The 20,784-nt window shown below is 44.2% G+C and overlaps 1 protein-coding gene across 1 annotated transcript in view; it reads left to right on the top strand.

The window, feature by feature from the left end:
* LOC124790034 (integrin alpha-PS2-like) overlaps positions 1–20,784 on the top strand; it is a 434,380-nt gene that overhangs the window by 250,943 nt on the left and 162,653 nt on the right. Inside the window, exon 3 of the mRNA XM_047257589.1 lies at positions 8,413–8,507. Coding sequence (XP_047113545.1) covers positions 8,413–8,507 — 95 coding nt within the window. The remainder of the gene's footprint in view (positions 1–8,412; positions 8,508–20,784) is intronic.

Here is a 20,784-nt window from a genome sequence, read left to right on the forward strand (position 1 = left end):
AACGAGAACAGTGAGAAACTTAACATCGGAATTTGGGATCAAGAAGTATATGAAGTTGAGGAATTCTGTTACCTAGGCAGAAAAATAATCCATGACAGGCGGAGCAAGAAGGACATAAGCAGCAGACCATCACAGGTAGAAAGGGCTTCCTGACCAAGGGAAATCTACTATATCAAACACAGGTTTTAATTTGAGGAAGAAATTTGTGAGGCTGTATATTTGGAGCACACCATTGCATGGCAGTGATACAAGGACTGTGGGAGAATCAGAAGAGAATCGAAGCAGTGGACAAGTTGTTCTACAAATCAACACTGATAATTAGGTGGACTGATAAGGTATGGACCGAGGAGATTGTCTGCAGAATCGGCAAGGAAACATGCAGAAGAAGGGACAGGATTGTAGGATATGGGTAAGGCATCAAGGAATAACTTCCATGGTACTAGAGGAAGCTGTAAAGGGTAAAAACTGTAGAGGAAGACCGAAACCGGAGTATATCCAGCAAACAATTGAGGACAAGGCTGAAGTTAATACTCTGAGATGAAAAGGTTGGCACAAAACAGCAACTCGTGGCAGGATGCATCAAAGCAGTCAGAAGACTGGGAACTAAAGAAAAAAAATCATTTTCAGGTAGCACTCGTCTGGTCGAGATAGTCGCTAGTGGGAACGAACGTCAGGGCTGGTTTCCCATGTCTGGGGGATGGCTATCATTCTTTAGCATTCAGGTGATGGCTTGGTCTTTTCGTAAAGCCGGCTTAAGGGAGTGTGACTTCCCTTTCCAACAACTACTGAAAAAGAGGTTTTGAAAAGCCTTAGCGGGAAGCAGGATTTTGTAGAGGAGAATCATTAACTCGAAGGCTGACTGTCGTCTTTACTATCAGTACCTCAGACTAAACGAGTAGTGTGGTCTAGCGGTTCTAGGCGCTCAGTGCGGAACCGCGCGACTGCTGCGGTCGCAGGTTCGGATCCTGCCTCGGGCATGGATGTGTGTGTGGTCCTTAGGTTAGTTAGGTTTAAGTAGTTCTAAGTTCTAGGGGACTGATGACCACAGATGTTAAGTCCCATAGTGCTCAGAGCCATTTGAACCATTTTTTTGATAGTTGATCTGCAGCGAGTACTGCCTCTGCTGTTGCATTTACCTGTATGATTGCATTACATTTACCTGTATGATTACTTAGCGTAAAATAATGAAAGTCAAGTAATATATAATAATACTCGTAAAGCTGCATAATATGCGAAATATTTGTGACTGCATGGATGCCGATAGAATGCATGGATATCTCATTCCACGTGGGCACATGAGTCAGACCCATCCACAAAGAAGTAAGTTTCACTTTCAATCCGAAAGCCAAAGAAAAGTGAAAGATTTACTGTACATAAATATGATATCGGAAAAATAAGTTCATCCTAAATGAATGCAACCAACTGTACTTGCAATATGTTCCTTAAGCCAGAGGCATGTAGCAATCTCACCAACAATTGCAGAAGTATAAAGCGAAGAAAGTACAGCGACCAGCCAACGAGACTGTCTGGCCGACCAGAGCCAAGGCAGCAACAATAGCATATGAATCACAAAACGCCGAAGTGCAGCTGTAGTAAAAGCGAAGCCTCGCAGCAAAGTGTCTAAGCTGCCACGGCAACCAATGAGCCTCCCACGTGACATGTCAGTCGTCCGGCTGCCTGTGACTCCAAAGTGCTGTGCGAAGATAGATGTTCCCATCACCTCGGCGCGTGCTCGTTCAGAGATACAAGTTCCACGATGTAGTACCAAAATGTAAACGCAAGGTATTTCAGAGTCTTTGCATCACACATCTAGTGGTGATAAATCACGTAACGGCGGACAACTTTTTTTTAGAAACAAAACGTTCGCTCACGCTTCCCGTGCATTTGTATTCGTTATGATACCGACATGCAGCAAGGGGAAGGTACATTGCGGCGTGCTTATGCCTAGTGTGTTGCTTGTATTCCAGGCATCGTCTCCATTGAAAGGGGGTCAAGCCGACAAAATTAAAGCGTCTGATTCGCTCTTAAAATACTCTGTGATCAAAAGTATCCGGACACCCCCAAAAACATACGTTTTTCATATTATGAGCATTGTACTGCTACCTACTGCCAGGTACTCCATATGAGCGACTTCCGTAGTTATTAGACATCGTGAGAGTTGTAGAATAGGGCCGGCCGGTGTGGCCGTGCGGTTAAGGCGCTTCAGTCTGGAACCGCGTGACCGCTGCGGTGGCAGGTTCGAATCCTGCCTCGGGCATGGATGTGTGTGATGTCCTTAGGTTAGTTAGGTTTAATTAGTTCTAAGTTCTAGGCGACTGATGACCTCAGAAGTTAAGTCGCATAGTGCTCAGAGCCATTTTTTTGTAGAATAGGGCGCTCCGAGCAACTCACGGGCTTCGAACATGGTCAGGTGATTTAGTGCCGCTTGTGTCATACGTATGTACGCGAGATTTCCACACTCCTAAACATCCCTAGGTCCACTGTTTCCGATATAATAGTGAAGCGGAAACGTGAAGGGATACGTACAGCACAAAAGCGTACAGGCCGACCTCGTCTGTTGACTGACAGAGACCGCCGACAGTTGAAGAGAGTCGTAATGTGTAATAGGCAGACATCTATCCATACCATCACACAGGAATTCCAAATTGCATCAGGATCCACTGCAAGTAGTATGATTGTTAGGTGAGAGGTGAAAAAACTTGGATTTCATGGTCGAGCGGCTGCTCATAAGCCTCACATCATGCCGGTAAATGCCAAACTACGCCTCGCTTGGTGCAAGGAGCGTAAACATTGGACGACTGAACAATAGAAAAACGTTGTGTAGAGTGAGAATCACGGTACATAATGTGGCGATCCGATGGCAGGGTGTGAGTATGGCGAATGCCCGGTGAACGTCATCTGCCAGCGTGTGTAGTGCTAACAGTAAAATTCGGAGGCGGTGGTGTTATCGTGTGGTCGTGTTTTTCGTGGCAGGGGCTTGCACCCCCAATATCACATCAAAGGCCTACATCGATGTTTTAAGCACGTTCTTGCTTCCCACTCTTGAAGAGCAATTCGCGGATGGCGACTGCATCTTTCAACGCGATCGAGCCTGTTCATTATGTACTGCCTATGGCGCAGTGGTTACACGACAATAACATCCCTGTAATGGACTGGCCTGCACAGAGTCGTGACCTGCATCCCATAGAACACCTTTGGGATGTTTTGGAACGCCGACTTCGTGCCAGGCCTCACCGACCGATAGCGATACCTCTCCTCAGTGCAGCACTCCGAGAGGAATTTGCTGCCATGCGCCAAGAAATCTTTCAGCACCTTATTGAACATGCCTGCGAGAGTGGAAGCTGTCATCAAGGCTAAGGGTGGGCCAACAGCGTATTGACTTCCAGCAATACCGACTAAGGGCGCCACGAACTTGTAAGTCATTTTCAGCCAGGTCACATAGTGTATATACCTCCGTCTCCACTTACAGACACTCGTTCTTCAGGTTTTCTTGTTGAAATTCACTCAGTTTACTGGGGCAGATAGTACAGAGCACACCAAGTTAGTAGACTCTGCCAGTTCGGTGAAATCTTGTCGAACCATGGCCGCTGAATACTAAAAGGATACCTAGCGTCGCCGGGAAGCGTCAGCGAACATTTTGTCTCTCATAAAAGTTGTTCCCCATGAAGTGATAAGCCCTAGACGTTTGATGCAAAGACTTTGGATTTGACAGAGCACAGTCATGTTAATAGGACAAGAAATGGCCCATGAAAATATTCCCAAAGATATTGAGCTAAAGGGTGTAAATGTTAAAAGAATTTCGTAGAACGGTTTATGGACCTTGCGAAATGGGAAGTCGGCTGGTAGCCCTCGCGAGGGCAACAGAAGAGTCATGGGGCCTATGGGACGGTGCTGATTTTGAGTATCAAGTTATTCATAGCGATAAAGCGTGCTCCCACACACCGGTGTGGGAGTGGTTTCCTGTGGTAGCTTGGTGCGCGTGTACATTCTCTGTGGGAAGAGATCGTGTAGCAGAGCTAGCGCCCTTCAACTTCACCATCAAACAACAAGGTGTCGACACAGGCGAAAGAAAGGCCAGAGTTCAAAAGTTGATGTGAGGTGTAGCATGGTTTAATGCTGCCACATTGCCACCACATTTTTCCACAATTGTGTCCAACGCCACCCCGGACGTACCACACAATGGAAAGATCGTCACTCCCCCCCCCTCCCCCCTCCCACCCCACTGTTAGCCACACCTCACCCCTTTTCTTGATGCCCCTGTGATGGAGGTCGAAACAGTGACACTCAGCGTTGAAATCATGCTGTTTCGTTATGGATGCCTGTGGAAAACATTTTAGACACACACAACCCAGAATCGACACTGAAAGGCCACAGAAGGTGGCATAAAGGGCGTCAATGGTCTGAAATCCCTCTGTTCAGCAGCGCTCCCGGTACCACCTGCACGTTCCTTTTGAGCACTTTAAAAACATACCTGGAAAGACACACGCTCCTGAACAGACTCCTGTAAACGTGCAGGTAGGCAACCCCCTTGACGTCACTCAGATTCCGCATGCCCAGAGGGCGCTAGAACAGTAGCCCACAAAGTCATAAGAATCGGCCAACATGAGCTTCTGTCCATTTCTAAAGTGCTCAGCAAAGTTATGCAGTTGGCACAGAGAGTGTTGCTGAGCTGAGAGAGTGGGAGGCTCGTTGGTTGCAGTGGCAACTCAGAATAGGGGACTGTTTGCCATTTTATTCACGCACGTTTCAATGTTGCACCTCCCCCCCCCCCCCCCACACACACCTTGTGATCACACCACAGGAAGGCTGAAAAACTGTAAACGCCGTTTGCTGCTTCGAATCAAGTTCATATTTCGTTGAGAGGTTGTGATCCATAGTGGATTCACCCTCTATACCAGAGCAAAAATTGTGGTCTTGCTATACTCTGAAGGGGTCGTTCCGTGGTGTTGGAGCTCTGTACTGTCTTGGAGAAGGTTCGGATCGTCAGGGGGTACTAGCAGTGTCAAAGTTTGCCAAGAACGTCGTCGTGTTGTACATCTCACTGCGACGGTGAAATGTGTCTAAATGATCGCCCCAAGGGAAGAGGTGGTTTCATTTAGGCCCTTCATGCCACCTCGTGAGGCCTTTTCTTCTCAGTCTTGAGCGGCGGTGTGTCTGAAATGTCTGAAATGTTTCCTTCACCCATCCGTAAGAAAACCGCATGATTTGAACGCTGGCTATCGCTGTTCTGACATATATCCCAAGGGTGTCAAGAGAAGAGGTGAGACGTGAAGTCTGGATAACGATTGTCATCGTGTAATACGTCCAGATGGCGTTGGGCAGAATTGTGGTGAAATTTGGTACCAGTCTGACATTAACCCACGTTGTACCTAATATGAACTCTGGCCTTTTTATCGCATGTGTCGACACTTCGCTGTCTGATGCGTCGTCGAGCCCGATTGTGAGGCGTCAGGGCGCCACACTTTTGCACCACTGCAGAGGAAGTCTGTAGCCAGATTTAATGCCTCTGCGTCACAATGAGAGAAAAAATTACTTTGTTTCAAAAACGTGGCCATTCAGTTCCTTTGCGCATTGCATATAAGCGAAGCAGAGATGAATGGGGAATCATTCCTGCGGCGATACCGGCCACAAGTGGAGAAATCCACTGACATCAGTGAGTTTAAGAAGGTAAAATTGTCATTTTCCGGTTCCCGGGATCAAGCATAGGAAAATTGCGAAGTTGGACGGCAGTTGGCATGTTACTGTCGTAAGCATCCCTGTAAAGACCACGGCCTGTCACGGAAATTGGTGGTCAGAGTCTTTGCCGCTTTATAATGTAGAAAAGGCAGCGATCTATGGCGAGTCTGACAACACTGTGCCGTACTGGTGCAGACACAAGTGTTTCGGAGCACACTGTTAAGCGTACGTTTGTGAGCATAGGACGCCACCGCAGACGACCACTACAGAATCCCTTGTTGGCCTAACGAAGTCGTCATTCACGATGGTATTGAGCACGCGACCATCTACATCGGACCGAGCGTCAATGGAAATGTGTCGTTTGGTCGAATCAATCATGTTTCTTTTTACACTAGTCCGAATACGCCATCAGCTAGTACAGAGGTACTCAAACTCTTCCTCTGGCAGAAATCTTAAAAAATTCTGAGTTTAATCAAATTTTAAAAAATGAGAAAAACTTGTTTTACTCACTTAACTAATAACGCAGAGATCATAACAAAATTTTTAAAAAATTGCCATCTTTAAAATGTAGAAAAAACCCTTGTTATTCATAGACTACTGGCCATTAAAATTGCTACACCAAGAAGAAATGTAGATGATAAACGGGTATTCATTGGAAAATATATTATACTAGAACTGACATGTGATTACATTTTCACGCAGTTTTGGTGCATTGGTCCTGACAAATCAGTACCCAGAACAACCACCTCTGGCCGTAATAACGGCCTTCGTACGCCTGGGCATTGAGTCAAACAGAGCTTGGATGGCGTGTACAGGTACAGCTGCCCCTGCAGTTTCAACGCGATACCACAGTTCATCAAGAGTAGTAACTGGCGTATTCTGACGAGCCAGTTGCTCGGCCACCATTCACCAGACGTTTTCATTTGGTGAGAGATCTGGAGAATGTGCTGGCCGGGGCCGTAGTCGAACATTTTCCGTATCCAGAAAGGCCCGTACAGGACCTGCAACGTGCGGTCGTGCATTATCCTGCTGAAATGTAGGGTTTCGCAGAGGTCGTAACACATGTGAAATGTAACGTCCACTGTTCAAAGTGCCGTCAACGCGAACAAGAGATGACCTAGACGTGTAACCAATGGCACCCCATACCATCACGCCGGGTGATACGCCAATATGGCGATGACGAATACACGCTTCCAATGTGCGTTCACCGCGATGTCGCCAAACACAGATGCGACCATCATGATGCTGTAAACAGAACCTGGATTCATCCGAAAAAATAACGTTTTGCCATTGTGCACCCAGGTTCGTAGCTGAGTACACCATCGCAGGCACTCCTGTTTGTGGTGCAGCGTCAAGGGTAACCGCAGCCACGGTCTCCAAGCTGTCAGTCCATGCTGCTGCATACGTCGTCGAACTGTTCGTGCAGATGGTTGTTGTCTTGCAAACGTCCCCATCTGTTGACTCAGAGATCGAGACATAGCTGCACGATCCGTTACAGCCATGCGGATAAGATGCCTGTCATCTCGACTGCTAGTGATACGAGGCCGTTGGGATCGAGCACGGCGTTCTGTATTACGCTCCTGAATCCACCGATTACATATTCTGCTAACAGTCATTAGATGTCGACCAACGCGAGCAGCAATGTCACGATACGATAAACCGCAATCGCGATAGGCTACAATCCGACCTTTATCAAAGTCGGAAACGTGATAGTACGCATTTCTCCTCCTTACACGAGGCCTCACAACAACGTTTCACCAGGCAACGCCGGTCAACTGCTGTTTGTGTATGAGAAATCGGTTGGAAACTTTCCTCATGTCAGCACGTTGTAGGTGTCGCCACCGGCGCCAAACTTGTGTGAATGTTCTGAGAAGCTAATCATACGCGTACCACAGCATCTTCTTCCTGTCGGTTAAATTTCGCGTCTGTAGCACGTAATCTTCGTGGTGTAGCAATTTTAATGGCCAGTAGTGTAGTTTTTCGCGTAGCCCTTGTCCACTACCGCGGAACACCAGTGTTCTGCGGAACACAATTTGGGAAACCGTGACCTAGTGGAGGGGATACTGGAAATGTGCACCGCGCCGCGGATACAGACCAGCAGGGGCAGTTGCATGCTATGGCAGACGTTCATTTCGGTTTGAGTGTGACCTCTGATAGTAATCGAAGTCACCACGACTGCTGTGTACTACGTGAACACTAATGCGAGCCACCTACACGCCTTAATATTTGGGGGCTTTCCCGACGACGATGGCATCTTCCAGCAGGACACCTGTCCCTGTCACAATGCCGGAATAGTGCTACATTGGACTGAGGTGCATGACAGTGAATTGTTCATGCTTTGGCTACCAAATTCGGCCGATCTCAGCCCGATGTAATTCTCCTGGGACGCCATCGTGTTCCAGCTCCGCGCACACACCATCCCGTAATTTGCGGGGACTGCATGCCCTGTGCGTGTATATCTGGAGCAACATGGTTCCGGAAACCTACCAAGGACAAGTCAAATTCAGGTAACCCATAATCGCTGCTGCATTGAGTTCTAAAGGTAGATCCACGACGCTGCTAAGCAGGTCGTCGTAATGCTTCGGTCCTTCAGTTCATCTCTGTAAGCGCAATATCATCCGTAACTGCTTTACAAAACACTATTACGCCACTTAATGAGTGTGTCACTAACCGATATTACAGCTGCAAATGAATTCCAGTGGCAGAATTTCATTCGCTGTTTCTGTTTTATTTCAGGCAACCAGAGGAACTACTCGGGCTATGACGTCGAGAACAAATCGTACCAATGGTTCGGTGCCACGCTGCAGACTTCAGGGAACGGCAATGTTGTTGTGAGTACCACCAGACGATCCTGAAACATACCGTGTGAAGTGCTGCAGTGGTTAAGACAGCAGACTTGCTCTCCTGAGGACAGAGGTTCAAGTATCTACTGGCCGTCCAGTATAAGTGTTTCGTGGTTTCAGTAAATCGCCTAAGATAAATGTCGACTTGTCACCCCCATCCTTCTCGTAATCTGAGTTTATACTTTTTTTCTAAGGACTTCACAGACGATGGGATGCTCAGTCCTAATCTTTCTTCATTCTTTAAAATCCGCACTTTACATTTCGTTTTGTCAGTCAATAATGACGCGGTGTCTATCTTTTTGGCATCATTCCCGACTAACTTGCGTCAGCAAATAATGTTTAGTGGCTCATTATCGTACATTTCCAATAAATTCAGTGTTCGACGTTCTTCTCAAAGATTTTTTTTAAATTCAACATACGCCCCGTAAAAATTCCTCGCAGTTTTTAAAGAAATGCACAATATACAGGTCCGGGTCCTCATTTCTCCATAGGTAGTCCATCTCATTTAAATTTATTTCTAAACCAGAGTGCATTGACACCTTAGTATCCCCTCCCAGATATTCCTTATTTCCCATCTCCCTGGAACAACCACCGCCCTGTCCTCTTGGAAGTAAATGAAAGAAGCCAAAAAATAGATCACATCACGTAGCTGCTGTCTTTAACGTCGACTACAATTACAGCCTGATGATATACAGGAATAGACAAGAAGTCACGTTAAATGTGCACACTGAGTTGAAAAACAACACAGCTCTTCCGTTATCCTGCTCTACACGTCTTTTTAGTAGTACCCAAATACGTTAAATTAACGCAGACACGACTTATCCACATCTAGTGGAAAATACACATCACTGTACTTGGACAAATTTACGGAAGTGTTACCTTATTATGCAAGCTGACGGGCCAACTCCGATTGCTATTTGTTTTGATCTCGTGCCAAGACTACAAGCTATGAAAGTCTGCACATACTGGCGTCGTTCATATTGCAGAGTTGCCTAACATTTCATGCAAACGAGAGTGCCATTTCCACAGTATGTAAACACATGCGCCTTCAACGAAAGGAACTGCAGCGGTAGTATGTTCCACGCTGTTCCATATAAAAGAGTTGAGAAAAGTTTCCCATATCTTTTGGAGCGAATCTTTCTTACTTTACTCATATTCTTACTCCTTTTACTTTCTGAAGTAAAATCCGGTTCGACTGTTATCTAACACGCAGCCTTCTCGTAACGGAAAACTTTTGCCATACATAAAGAACACTTACAAGATACGTCGAAGGAAATAGACGACATACTTAGCACAGAATGAGACTTAAGGATAAACAAAGGAAAGACTAACCTAATGAAGAGTGGTACAAAGGACATTAACGACTAGTTTAAAATAAAAACTGGAAATGACACAGCATTAGGAGAGGCAAAGGAAATCTAGAAAGCAAGAGTACATGAAATAGTCGAAGCAAAGAAGATAAAGAAAACTTTCTTCAGTAGAAGAAACCTACTGGTGTCAGATACTGACATCGAAATCAGGAAGATGTTCTGGAACCTTACGTCTGGAGTACAGCATCGTATGCAATGAAACATGGACTTCGGAAATTAGAAGGAACTGGAAGCAACTGGCATCTGGTGCTATCGAAGAATGCTGAAAATTAACTGGGTAGTGTACCAAGGGAGAACGCCAAGTGCTGAGAGATTTTCTGGGCCGGCCGGGGTAGCTGAGCGGTTCTAGGCGCTTCAGTCTGGAACCGCGCGACCGCTACGGTCGCAGATTCGAATCCTGGATAGGGCATGGATGTGTTTGATGTCCTTAGGTTAGTTAGGTTTAAGCAGTTCTAAGTTCTAGGGGACTGATGACCTCAGATATTAAGTCCCATAGCGCTCAGAGCCATTCGAACCATTTAGATTTTCTGGACACGGAGTATAAGGGCGCCCAGAGGGTTTTCAAATAAAGTAAAGGTCTACAACGGAAAAATATACTCTGCTCTCGGGACGACGTACATGCCACCAGCCACCTGGAGGAGCCATCGCGGTCTGTAGGAGGTGACCCGAAGTCCAAAAAATGAGAAAGAATCGTGAAGGAGAAGTGTAAGCTGTCGGTTTGGAGATTCGGAAGATAGAGATAGAGAGAGAGAGAGAGAGAGAGAGAGACGCAGTAGCCTCTTCGACCGACACTCTGCTCGCACCCCGTCACCACACGTGACAACTCTTACTCACGTCCTGTTGGTTGACACTGGCACCGCCAGCGTTGTGTAGCGTCTCAGCACCCCTAGCTGGTGCCATCCACTTCTAGCCTTAAATGCATACCATGGAAGGTGTACCGAGTACAGACGATAATACTGAATGTGAAATAAACTTTTCAGTTGCCAATAAATTACTCCCAGTAATCTCCTCAAATGGGTGGTCACCTATACAATAGGGAGAAAGTGCTGAGAAAGGGTTAGAAAAGCGTTATGTGGAAAATGGTTATCAGAATTAGGGTCAGGTAAGTGTATCATTGGTACGACATAAAAGAATAGTTAACCTGGCGCAGGAAGGAGCAGCAGAGAGGAATAACAAGTCAAGATGGTATACTCAGTGACAAAACAAAGCAGTAGGCTTTTACCAGAAATATTGACCCTTAGACAGTGTGTCTAATAGTGTATTTTAAATACGACAGTATGCCATCTTAAGCACTGTATAGCATTAAAACACTTGATAACGGCATTGTAAAGTCGAAATCATGAACGTGTAAATGTAACACTGCATATAAATAATGGCGGTACTGACTTTAAAGAAATATAGGCAGGCAAAAAATGTAATGTAACGCATATAATAAACCTTTCACAACTTTAGTTTTTAAGCTATGAGCTCATATGTTACTATGACCCCCAGTTTTAGTGTTCTGAAGGATACCCCTTTACATGATATCTGACCCGTAAGTGAACAAAAACGCTGTCTACTTAACTTTATTTTACAATCTAAGAAAAAAACTTACATTCATAGAGGTATCGACGGACAATGCAAAATTGTCAACTTTGGCGGCCGGTGGATAAGTGTGTGACGCTGCAGCACACTTTCACTACGCAGCTAGCAAGGATGTTAAACAGGGGACAAGTCAACACTAGGGCCTAAAGTCTTTGCAAATTTCATTCCGTGTACTGATTTGGGCAGTAACTACGCCTCGCAGACAGGCGCGTGAGCAGTATACGCAAATGTCAGCGTTTGAGAGAGGACTGTAGATGGGTACAAAGAAGCAGGTTGAAGTAATTGGCGAATCGCTTTACATTTGAATATGACGATTCGACGATGTTGGCTGGAATTGGTGGACCACGGCCGAACACAGCGTCAAGATTACCACTGACCCGATGTGCAACTGGTGCTTCAGAGCCGATTAATAGGCGGCTCCCAGAGAGGGTGCTGAGCTCACGGCATCTCTTGGGGGCGACCACCATTGATATCTGCACACCAACAAGCCCGTTTGCAGTGGCGTCGGGCAGATTCCGCCTGGAGCCTCATTGACTGGAGTACAATTACCTTTAGTGATGAATCCCGCTTCGAACTGAGCTCCGATGACCAGCGAAGATGTGCCTGGAGACGATCCGGACAGCTGTCAGATACCTACCTCTCACCCACCTCATGGCCCGACAGCCGGGTGATGGCCTGGAGTGCCGTTTTTTTTTTTTTATAGCCGGACCCCCTTGGTTGTTATATGCGGCACCTGACAGCACAGAGGTACGTCGACGATATTCAATGGCCCGTTCGTTGCACTTCATGGCAAGCCATCCATGGTGTACATGGATGACAATGCCCCCACACACAGTGAGAGTTTCTACCCGCCCGCACACGGTGACAGTTTCTACCGCTTGTCTTTGTGCTTGCCAAACCCTACCTTGTCCAGCAAGATCTCTCCCCGGATCTCTTCCCAACTGAGAATGTTTGAGGTATTATGGGAAAGGCCCTCCAACAAGGTTGGGATTTTGACGATCTAACGCGCCAATTGGATAGAATCTGGCACGATATTCCTTAGCAGGACATCCAACAACTCTATCAATTAATGCCAAGCTGAATAACTGCTTGCATAATGGCCAGAGGTGGACCAACGTGTTACCGACTTGCTCAATTTGTGAAACTCTTTCTCTTGATTAAATCATCCAGTTTTTCTGAAATTGTAATCATTTGTTTATCTGTACGTGTACGTCATATCTAATGATTTCCGTCCCACTCGGGTAATTCCTTCGTTGTGCGTCCTTTTTTTTGTCGTAATGTGTGTATTACATAGTGATATGGACTTTCTCATAGAACAACGGAACAGTTAAACAGGGCTAAAACCAAAGTGAAACCATTATCCCTACAACATATCTGACGTATCTACTCGCTATCTGCATATGAGAAATGCGAAAGACACATGCTAACACCGATGCGTCACAGAAACTGACAGTCCAAATCATGATGACCATTACCCACCAGGAGAGTTGTTGAATGTCTTCCTGATGAATATCGTGCCAAATTCTGTTCAGCTGGAGCGTTAGATCGTCAAAATCCCGTGCTGGTTAGAGAGCCTTACAATGTTCACGTGTTAATAAGACGATATCATCACTGTCGAGGCGCTGTACTCTCTCTCTCTCTCTCTCTCTCTCTCTCTCTCTCTCTCTCTCGTTCCCTGCTTTAAATATAATGTACACGAAAGGTAATTCGCTCGCGAACACATGTGGGATATTGATACCCAAGTGTTCTAACCAAGCAGTGAATTCGAACAAAGGACTAGTGGTGCCCAAGTCAAATAAAACTACATTATAATATAAACTTGTTGCAAGTTCTGAAGAAGACGTTATTACTAACGTTGAAACCTAGGTAAACGATAAAGTTAACCTGCAACTGTAGGCTGTATATTCTTATACAAACAATATCAGTTGCTGTCGCTGCATAAAAATGCTAAAAACACAAAAGTATCTCACCTAAATAAATGTGAAAAGCCACGTAACGTGTAATGATTGAAAGGCAGCACTAACAGACGACCATCTCAACGTAACGGAGACCGATGTCGCCTCGATGTGCCCATTTCTTTTATCAAAAGACAAAGCGTTTATACTAAACAGGTCGGCACGTCTATACAACAGCAGGCGTAAGAACAGTGTGTGTTGCTTTGTGAAGTGGCCATGCGGCCATTGTTAACTCAGTCTCCCCGCAGCGTTTAAGTGACTTGCTTAAGACGTGCTTTACATTTCCGACCAAAGATAAGGTAAATTGGCAGACGGCTACAGGAATAGGATTCTTTTAGACATACAAGTGCTCGTAGATACGCTTATGAATAGCAGGAAAAGTGTCGACGGCAGACGACTTCCAAGCATCACAAAAAGAAAAAACCCGATAGCGTCTGATTACTAGATTTACTGCGGAACATGTTGTTTAATTTTTTTTTGGGTAGTAATAGGAAGCGATATGAAATGCGCCGATCACATATTAGAGAAAGCCAATGAAAGATTTGTTGCATCTGTGCAGTGTCTCTGTAAAGTAAATGGCTTACAAGTTGTTAGTACGATCAGTTCTGCAGTATTCCTTCAACGCTTGGAATCCTTATCAAGTAGGCATGACAAAACATTGAAAGGTTTCTGAAATGCGTTGCTAGGATCGTAACAGCTCGACACATTCCATATGAAAATTTTGCAGAAATGCTTGGGGAACTTAAACAGGGATTCTTGTAAGATAGGCGACGCAGATCTCACGAACAGTATAGGATTAATTTAGAGATCCTGTATTCCAAGAACACTGTAAGAATTATATGCTGCCTGTATCGTGTATTCCGCTTGGGGATCGCGACAATAAAGAAAGTGCTTACAGCGAGTTGAGAGAGACATAAACAATACCATTCCCTCGTTCGATATAGAATGGAATGAGATAGAAAATAAATATTATTGGTACAAAGTAGCCTTTACTATGTGTAGTGGTTTCCGGACTAACATATATATATATAGAAAGACTTTAATATGCAAAACGTATAATAGAGGTTGGCGGTTCTAGTACTAAAGAAGAAATGAAAACATTGGCACCCAACAGGAAAAAAATTAAGCAGAACATTAAACCTATCAACATATAGAGTTAAAAATAATGTAAGCAGGTTAGTAGTGTTACTGTTTTAACATATCCCGTAAAAAATAATAATGATTTGTTTTAGACCTGTTTCCACGCTTGTATGTGTGTCCCTAAAAAAGTTGGGAAGTCCAAAATCTCGAATTCCATATGTAGGTAGTAGGAGTGATGGATAGAACGTGTTGCGTAACAGCGACCTTTGGACTGCCTGAAATTGGCAATAAGCAGCACCTCTCTGGAGAACGACAAGAAGTGAAAGCTTCGTTCTCAGGTTGCTGCAACACTTTTTGATTCACGCCACCTCTGCCGCATGGTTTGTCACACATCGCTCAGTGACATCCACTGTGCAAGCGCAGAATTGGAATGAAGTTACAAGTCGCTGGATGTCCGCTAGCAGCATCCGCTCAGGTATCCTGGAAAAAGACTCGCCTGATCATTGCCGAATACTGTGATTGTTAGCAGCCTTCGGCTACCGACATCTTACCAATGTAGTTGAGTGGCGAACGCAGTTCAAATGGTTCAAATGGCTCTGAGCACTATGGGACTCAACTGCTGAGGTCATTAGTCCCCTAGAACTTAGAACTAGTTAAACCTAACTAACCTAAGGACATCACACACATCCATGCCCGAGGCAGGATTCGAACCTGCGACCGTAGCGGTCTCGCGGTTCCAGACTGCAGCGCCAGAACCGCGCGGCCACTTCGGCCGGCTGCGAACGCAGTAGTGTGGTAATTGTCAACAGCGCTTATTTTCCAATGTATCAAGTTTTCACACCACGACGGTAGTGTACGAACCCGATCTCTACGTGATAATTGACGTCTATATATAAATTCGACATTATCATATTCGCTCATCGACTTGTACCATGGTTTATAGTTACATTCGGTAAAATTCCCTTCTCCCGCGTTGGATACTGACGGCACTCTCACTGCCGAACGAATCAGACGATCTTCTGCTGTAAATTTTCTACAGTGTGTGACGTTACATCAGCATAATGTCCGACATTATACGACTCATACCATCTTAAACTTCCATATTACTTGTCAACTGTAGAGATTGTCTGGAATGTGTTTGTCACTTGCTACCAATCAACTGTTTACTTACAGTGTTTTCGTACATAAGGAGGTGACGCACTAGTGTAAACACTGATCTCACATCCCAGAGATGTTTCAGACCACATGCTCGATGGAGATCGAGATTTTAATTTTCTGCTTTATTTTTATATTATTTCAGACACATATCGGAACGGTCCCCTCAAGATCATGATCGACTCCTTCTCCCAACGTTGTACAAACAGAATAAGTGTACGGTCTCTGAGCACCATGAAACTGACGAGCCACTAAACTCTAATAAGCTTTGCCCTGCTACACAGACGACTCATTAAAAAAAAAAAAAAAAAAAAAAAAAAAAAAAAAAAAAAAAAAAAAAAAAAAAGATTCGTCATGCAAAGTCCATGATGCAATGCCTCATGGCACGATCTCGTGCTGGGTTTCCCAGCCAGACACATTGCATAGCCCTAAAGATAGGGAACGATGTTTTGCGTTTTGTGAATATACAGGGTGGTTCAACTGCCCCTACCGATCCGTTTTATGCAACCCACCCTATGTCTGTATCAGGACATGCAGATAGCCGACAGCCCCGTAATAGGTATAAACTCCTCTCAGGGCTTTGGGCTTCTGTTAGCAAACGGAATCATACTGTAACAAAAACAAGTAAAAATTGGCCATTAATTGCGTGGTATTTTTGGACCATGATATACCTTGCTCTTGCCTATATACCTTGCTGTTGCCATATTTATCCAAGAGTCTCCGATATTTCTTTGTGTAATTAGTAGTCTAGTCATAGAGCTTTTAGATACCTCTCTAAGTTGATTCCGTTTATAGTACTTAATCTTTCGTAAATGGTTCAGAAATGTTGCCTAATAAAGTGTCTTTCACCATCAGAAACAACGAAATTAGTAGGAGCTATCATGAAGGGAAGTGTGGAAGTAATAGTTTTCCAGTATATAGCCCTATGAAATTTTGACAGCTGAGTCCGAACAAAAGCAAATGTAATTGCAGTCAACGTAAATAGACTAAAACATCCGAATCTGTTGGGTTGTATTATTGCGAAACAGCCCCTGGAAGCGATCACATCTACTAGATACAATCCGGACCGAATTAATATAGCACGAAACCATGAATCTATTTGTGGGGAAGGCAGCTTCCAAAATCAGATTCATTGCAATCTACCATAAACATGAATGAATCCGAAAATTTGCAGTGGAATGATTACCGTTTTTTAAACTTCCTGGCTTGTTCGCCGCACCGGAACTCTAAACGGGACAGCTCGAGAACAAACGGCAAAGTAAACAGTGGAAACATCACACATCTCTCCCGCCAAAGAAATCGAAAGTTGTTCATACGAGTTCCAGTAAGATCATTATGACCTTCCTTTTCGACTGCAGTTGCTCTATGCTCGAGCGTGGAACCACAATCAATGCATAGTGCTATGAAAACACTTTGCAGAAACTGCGACGCGCCATCAAGCCAAAACGACCAGGAATTCTGCCGGTCGGAATCATCCTCGCGCCAGATAATGCCCGGCTGGCTGTTGTGGCCGATGGGTTCTAGGCGCTTTAGTCCGGAACCGCGCGACTGCTACGGTCGCAGGTTCGAATCCTGCCTTGGGCATGGATGTGTGTGATGTCCTTAGGTTAGTTAGGTTTAAGTAGTTCTACGTCTAGGGGACTGATTACCTCAGATGTTAAGTCCCATAGTGCTCAGAGCCATTTGAACCAGATAATGCCCGTCCCCACACTGCCCAAGTCGAATGAAGTCTACGCTTCAGAGGTTTATTTGGAAAACACTGAAACATCCTCTGTACAGTCCGGATCTTTCAGCGTGTGACTTACTCTTCTTTGGCGACTTGAAGAAAGACATGCGTGGACGTCAGTTTGAGTCGGACCAGGAAGTGCAAGAAGGGTGCAGTTGTGGATCCGTCAGCGGCTGACCGCCTTCTACGAAACAGTGGCATGAATTTCTTAGAGCCTGTGGTGATTACTTTTGAAGGTACCAATCCCACGGTCCCTTTGTGGCGGGTGTTAGGTTTACATCTGACTGCCCCTTTACATTTGACCAAAGAATGCAGGATTCGCCAGAAACACATTGGACAACTTCTTCTCCACCCTGAGTTCTTGAACGACTGATTTGTTTATCCGTTTGTCCATATATGGAATATAAATACAGGAAAAGGGTGAGAAAAATACGTAGTATAGCTGCACTACGCGTCATCTGCCACGCAACCATATGGCACCCTGCGCAGTGAGGATATGGCTGTACATCAAAGTGACACATTTTATGAACAGAAAATACTTACTTTATTAAAGTAATCAGTAGGATGAGTGGTTTGATGCTATCCTCCATCTTCTCCTGTCTGGTTTCATCTCCAGTTAATTATTTCAAGCTATATCTCCTCTAACCTGTTTTTACATCTACACAGATAGTCACCAAAAAACTGTGCAGTGCATGGCGGAGAGAAGGTACTTCGCACCAACAGCGTATCTCTGAATTCATTCGATATCTGATATCAAGCCTAGTTGGTAAGGACTCCAAACACTGGAATGATACTCGGGCTTTAATCTCACTGACGTATTGTATGCGAGTTCCTTTACAGATGCTCTACTTTTCCAGAACCCTTCCAACAAGTCTCTCTTCCGTTCGCTTTGCCTAACATTGATATTACGTGGTTGTCCAATCTCATATCACTTCTTAAATCATCCCTAAAAGTCTTTACGTTGTGCTCAAAATATTCGCGACTAATCTTGTAATAGAAAACTTTCGCTGTATTTCTCGCTTTTATATTAATTATCTTACTTTGTTCGTCTGTTTCTACAATTTCTTCTCTCTACTGAACCATTCAGTATCAACTTAATTAATCCTTTATGTCTTACGAAACCTCCCATAAACGCGTCCCTTCTTCCTGAACTTCTGCATTCCGTAAGTTATCTATCTTCTCAATTTTTTTTTTACAAACGTCGGCAGCTTCAAGTGCTTCCAACTGCTTCCTCTCCGTATTTTCAATGTCCCACGTTTCTGCTCCGCACTGATGTTAAGCAAATCTAAAGACTGCCATATTTATACACCGCCAACAGTTTCTGATGAAATAAACATTTATTATCTATCATTTTTCACAGAAATTAATATCATCATCAGGCAACATAAAATAATTGCAGTAACTTGTATGGTGACACTTTTACTATGCCAACGAAAAAATTCTAAATACTATCCTACGTCAATGTCGTCAAAGGTTAAATACATTTATACAATTAAAAATTGCATTTATACAACTAAAAATTGGCTTAGCACGTTGTGCATTTTCATGTTTTCTGCTGATATTTGGAGATTTCATCAGCCTACGCTCTGAAGATCACAACAATAACTGGTGGAAACATTTTGAAATAATACAATAAAATAATTGACGATCGGCAGTTAGAAGTGTGTGAAATAGCTCACTGACTTCATAGGCATGTCAGGAGAAAGAGTGTGGTATATTTTTGCGTGGAGAATTAACTGTGAGAAGGTGTTGTGCGACATCAACGTAGCTTTTACTGTATTCTAAACAAAATCAAATCTAAAAATATATTCTCTACAATGTTTGGACTTTTTCAAAAATCATTCAGCTAACTTCGTGCGTCCATTTGTTACTGTGAATGATATCTAGGTGCGCCACTTCAGGCAAGAAACTAAACACCAAAGCAGTGATGGAGTTGGTGACGCTGCACCATGAAAAGCGAAGTAATTTTCATACGATGGAAAGGCATTAGACTGTGTTTTCTAGGATGCAAAGCCGTTATCTTAGTGATTCCCTGAGAGGGCAAAACACTAACCGGTGGATACTAGCGAAGTGTTCTTGGACAAACTGAATGAAAAAAGTAATTGGGATGAAATCTCAGTGGCACGAGAAAAAAATTATTTATTCTTCTGAAAAATGTACCAACCTACATATGAGCACGGAAGCTCGAGAACTGGAGAATTTTTGTTCTAACTTACATCCTGCTTCTGGATTTGGAGCCCTTTGGCTTCCACATATTCCGACGCCCAAGAATATTATTAACTAGAGAACGTGTGAAGTCCAATGAAAAGCTTACGTAAACCGTAGACCGCTATTTTGCGTTCTTCGTAGAATCAGACTAATTCGAAAGAACGTCAAGTAAAGTGTATCAACCAAGACAGGGACTGCGTTGGAAAAGTAGGTGCAATTTCTTCTGAAAGTACAGAGCGAAAACTATATTCACCTTGGCCTTGTAATTTCATTGTTTAGTATGGAGTAGTGGCGCAGACAATAGAACGTATAGCGATTAAACTCGTAGCTGCCATGCTCCCACAACCGTGGCAGTGTTCACGGCGTGTTTGGAAAGCGACGTTCTCCGACATTCTATAGTTCGCAGTGGGTCACACCTGGAGATCTTTTGTGATATTTACGGACCTGCGACGTCTAACGGGCTGGACTTGCAAATCGCTCTTCTAACTCACCGTTAATCCTGCGCCGGTTGGCGCGGAAGTGCCTCTACTCGTACATCAGCAACTCTGTTTTGGCAGCTCTGATCCCATAACTCGTTCAGCACCTGTCCATATACATATGCAAGCTCTTGCAAATAAATCTTGACATTGGGCTTAATCGCCTTCCGCCAACAACAAGCCGTTTATTACCTTGTGCTGAAGCTACATTTTTGAAAAATCTGGAGGAATTTAATAGTGAAGATAAAAAAAAGGTCGTTACGTCAGTAGTTTGTTACGTGCAAGACGTATAGGACAGGCGAAATACCACCAGTCTTCAAGAACAATGTAATAATTCCGGTTCCGCAGAAAGCGAAGGTGTTGACACCTGTGGAATATTACCGAACTATTAACTTAATAGGTCATGGTTGCAAAACACTAAAACGAATTATTTACAGAAGAATGGAAAACTAGTAAAATTCGACCACATGGAAAATCAGTTTGGACTCTGGAGGAATGTAAGAATATGTGAGACAATACTGACCCTGGGACGTATATTAGAAGATAGGTTAATCTTGTTTGCTAAAGTTATTGAAAAGGCTGTGCATGTGACGATAATTGATTATTTTATATCACATAATTTGCTATCAGATGTACAGTTCGGCTTAAGAAGTCGTTTAACAACTGTAAATGCTACATCCTCTTTTCTCTGTGAGGTACTAGATGGATTAA

This window comes from Schistocerca piceifrons, chromosome 3 (assembly GCF_021461385.2).
Source record: "Schistocerca piceifrons isolate TAMUIC-IGC-003096 chromosome 3, iqSchPice1.1, whole genome shotgun sequence".
In the NCBI taxonomy this organism is placed as follows: domain Eukaryota; kingdom Metazoa; phylum Arthropoda; class Insecta; order Orthoptera; family Acrididae; genus Schistocerca; species Schistocerca piceifrons.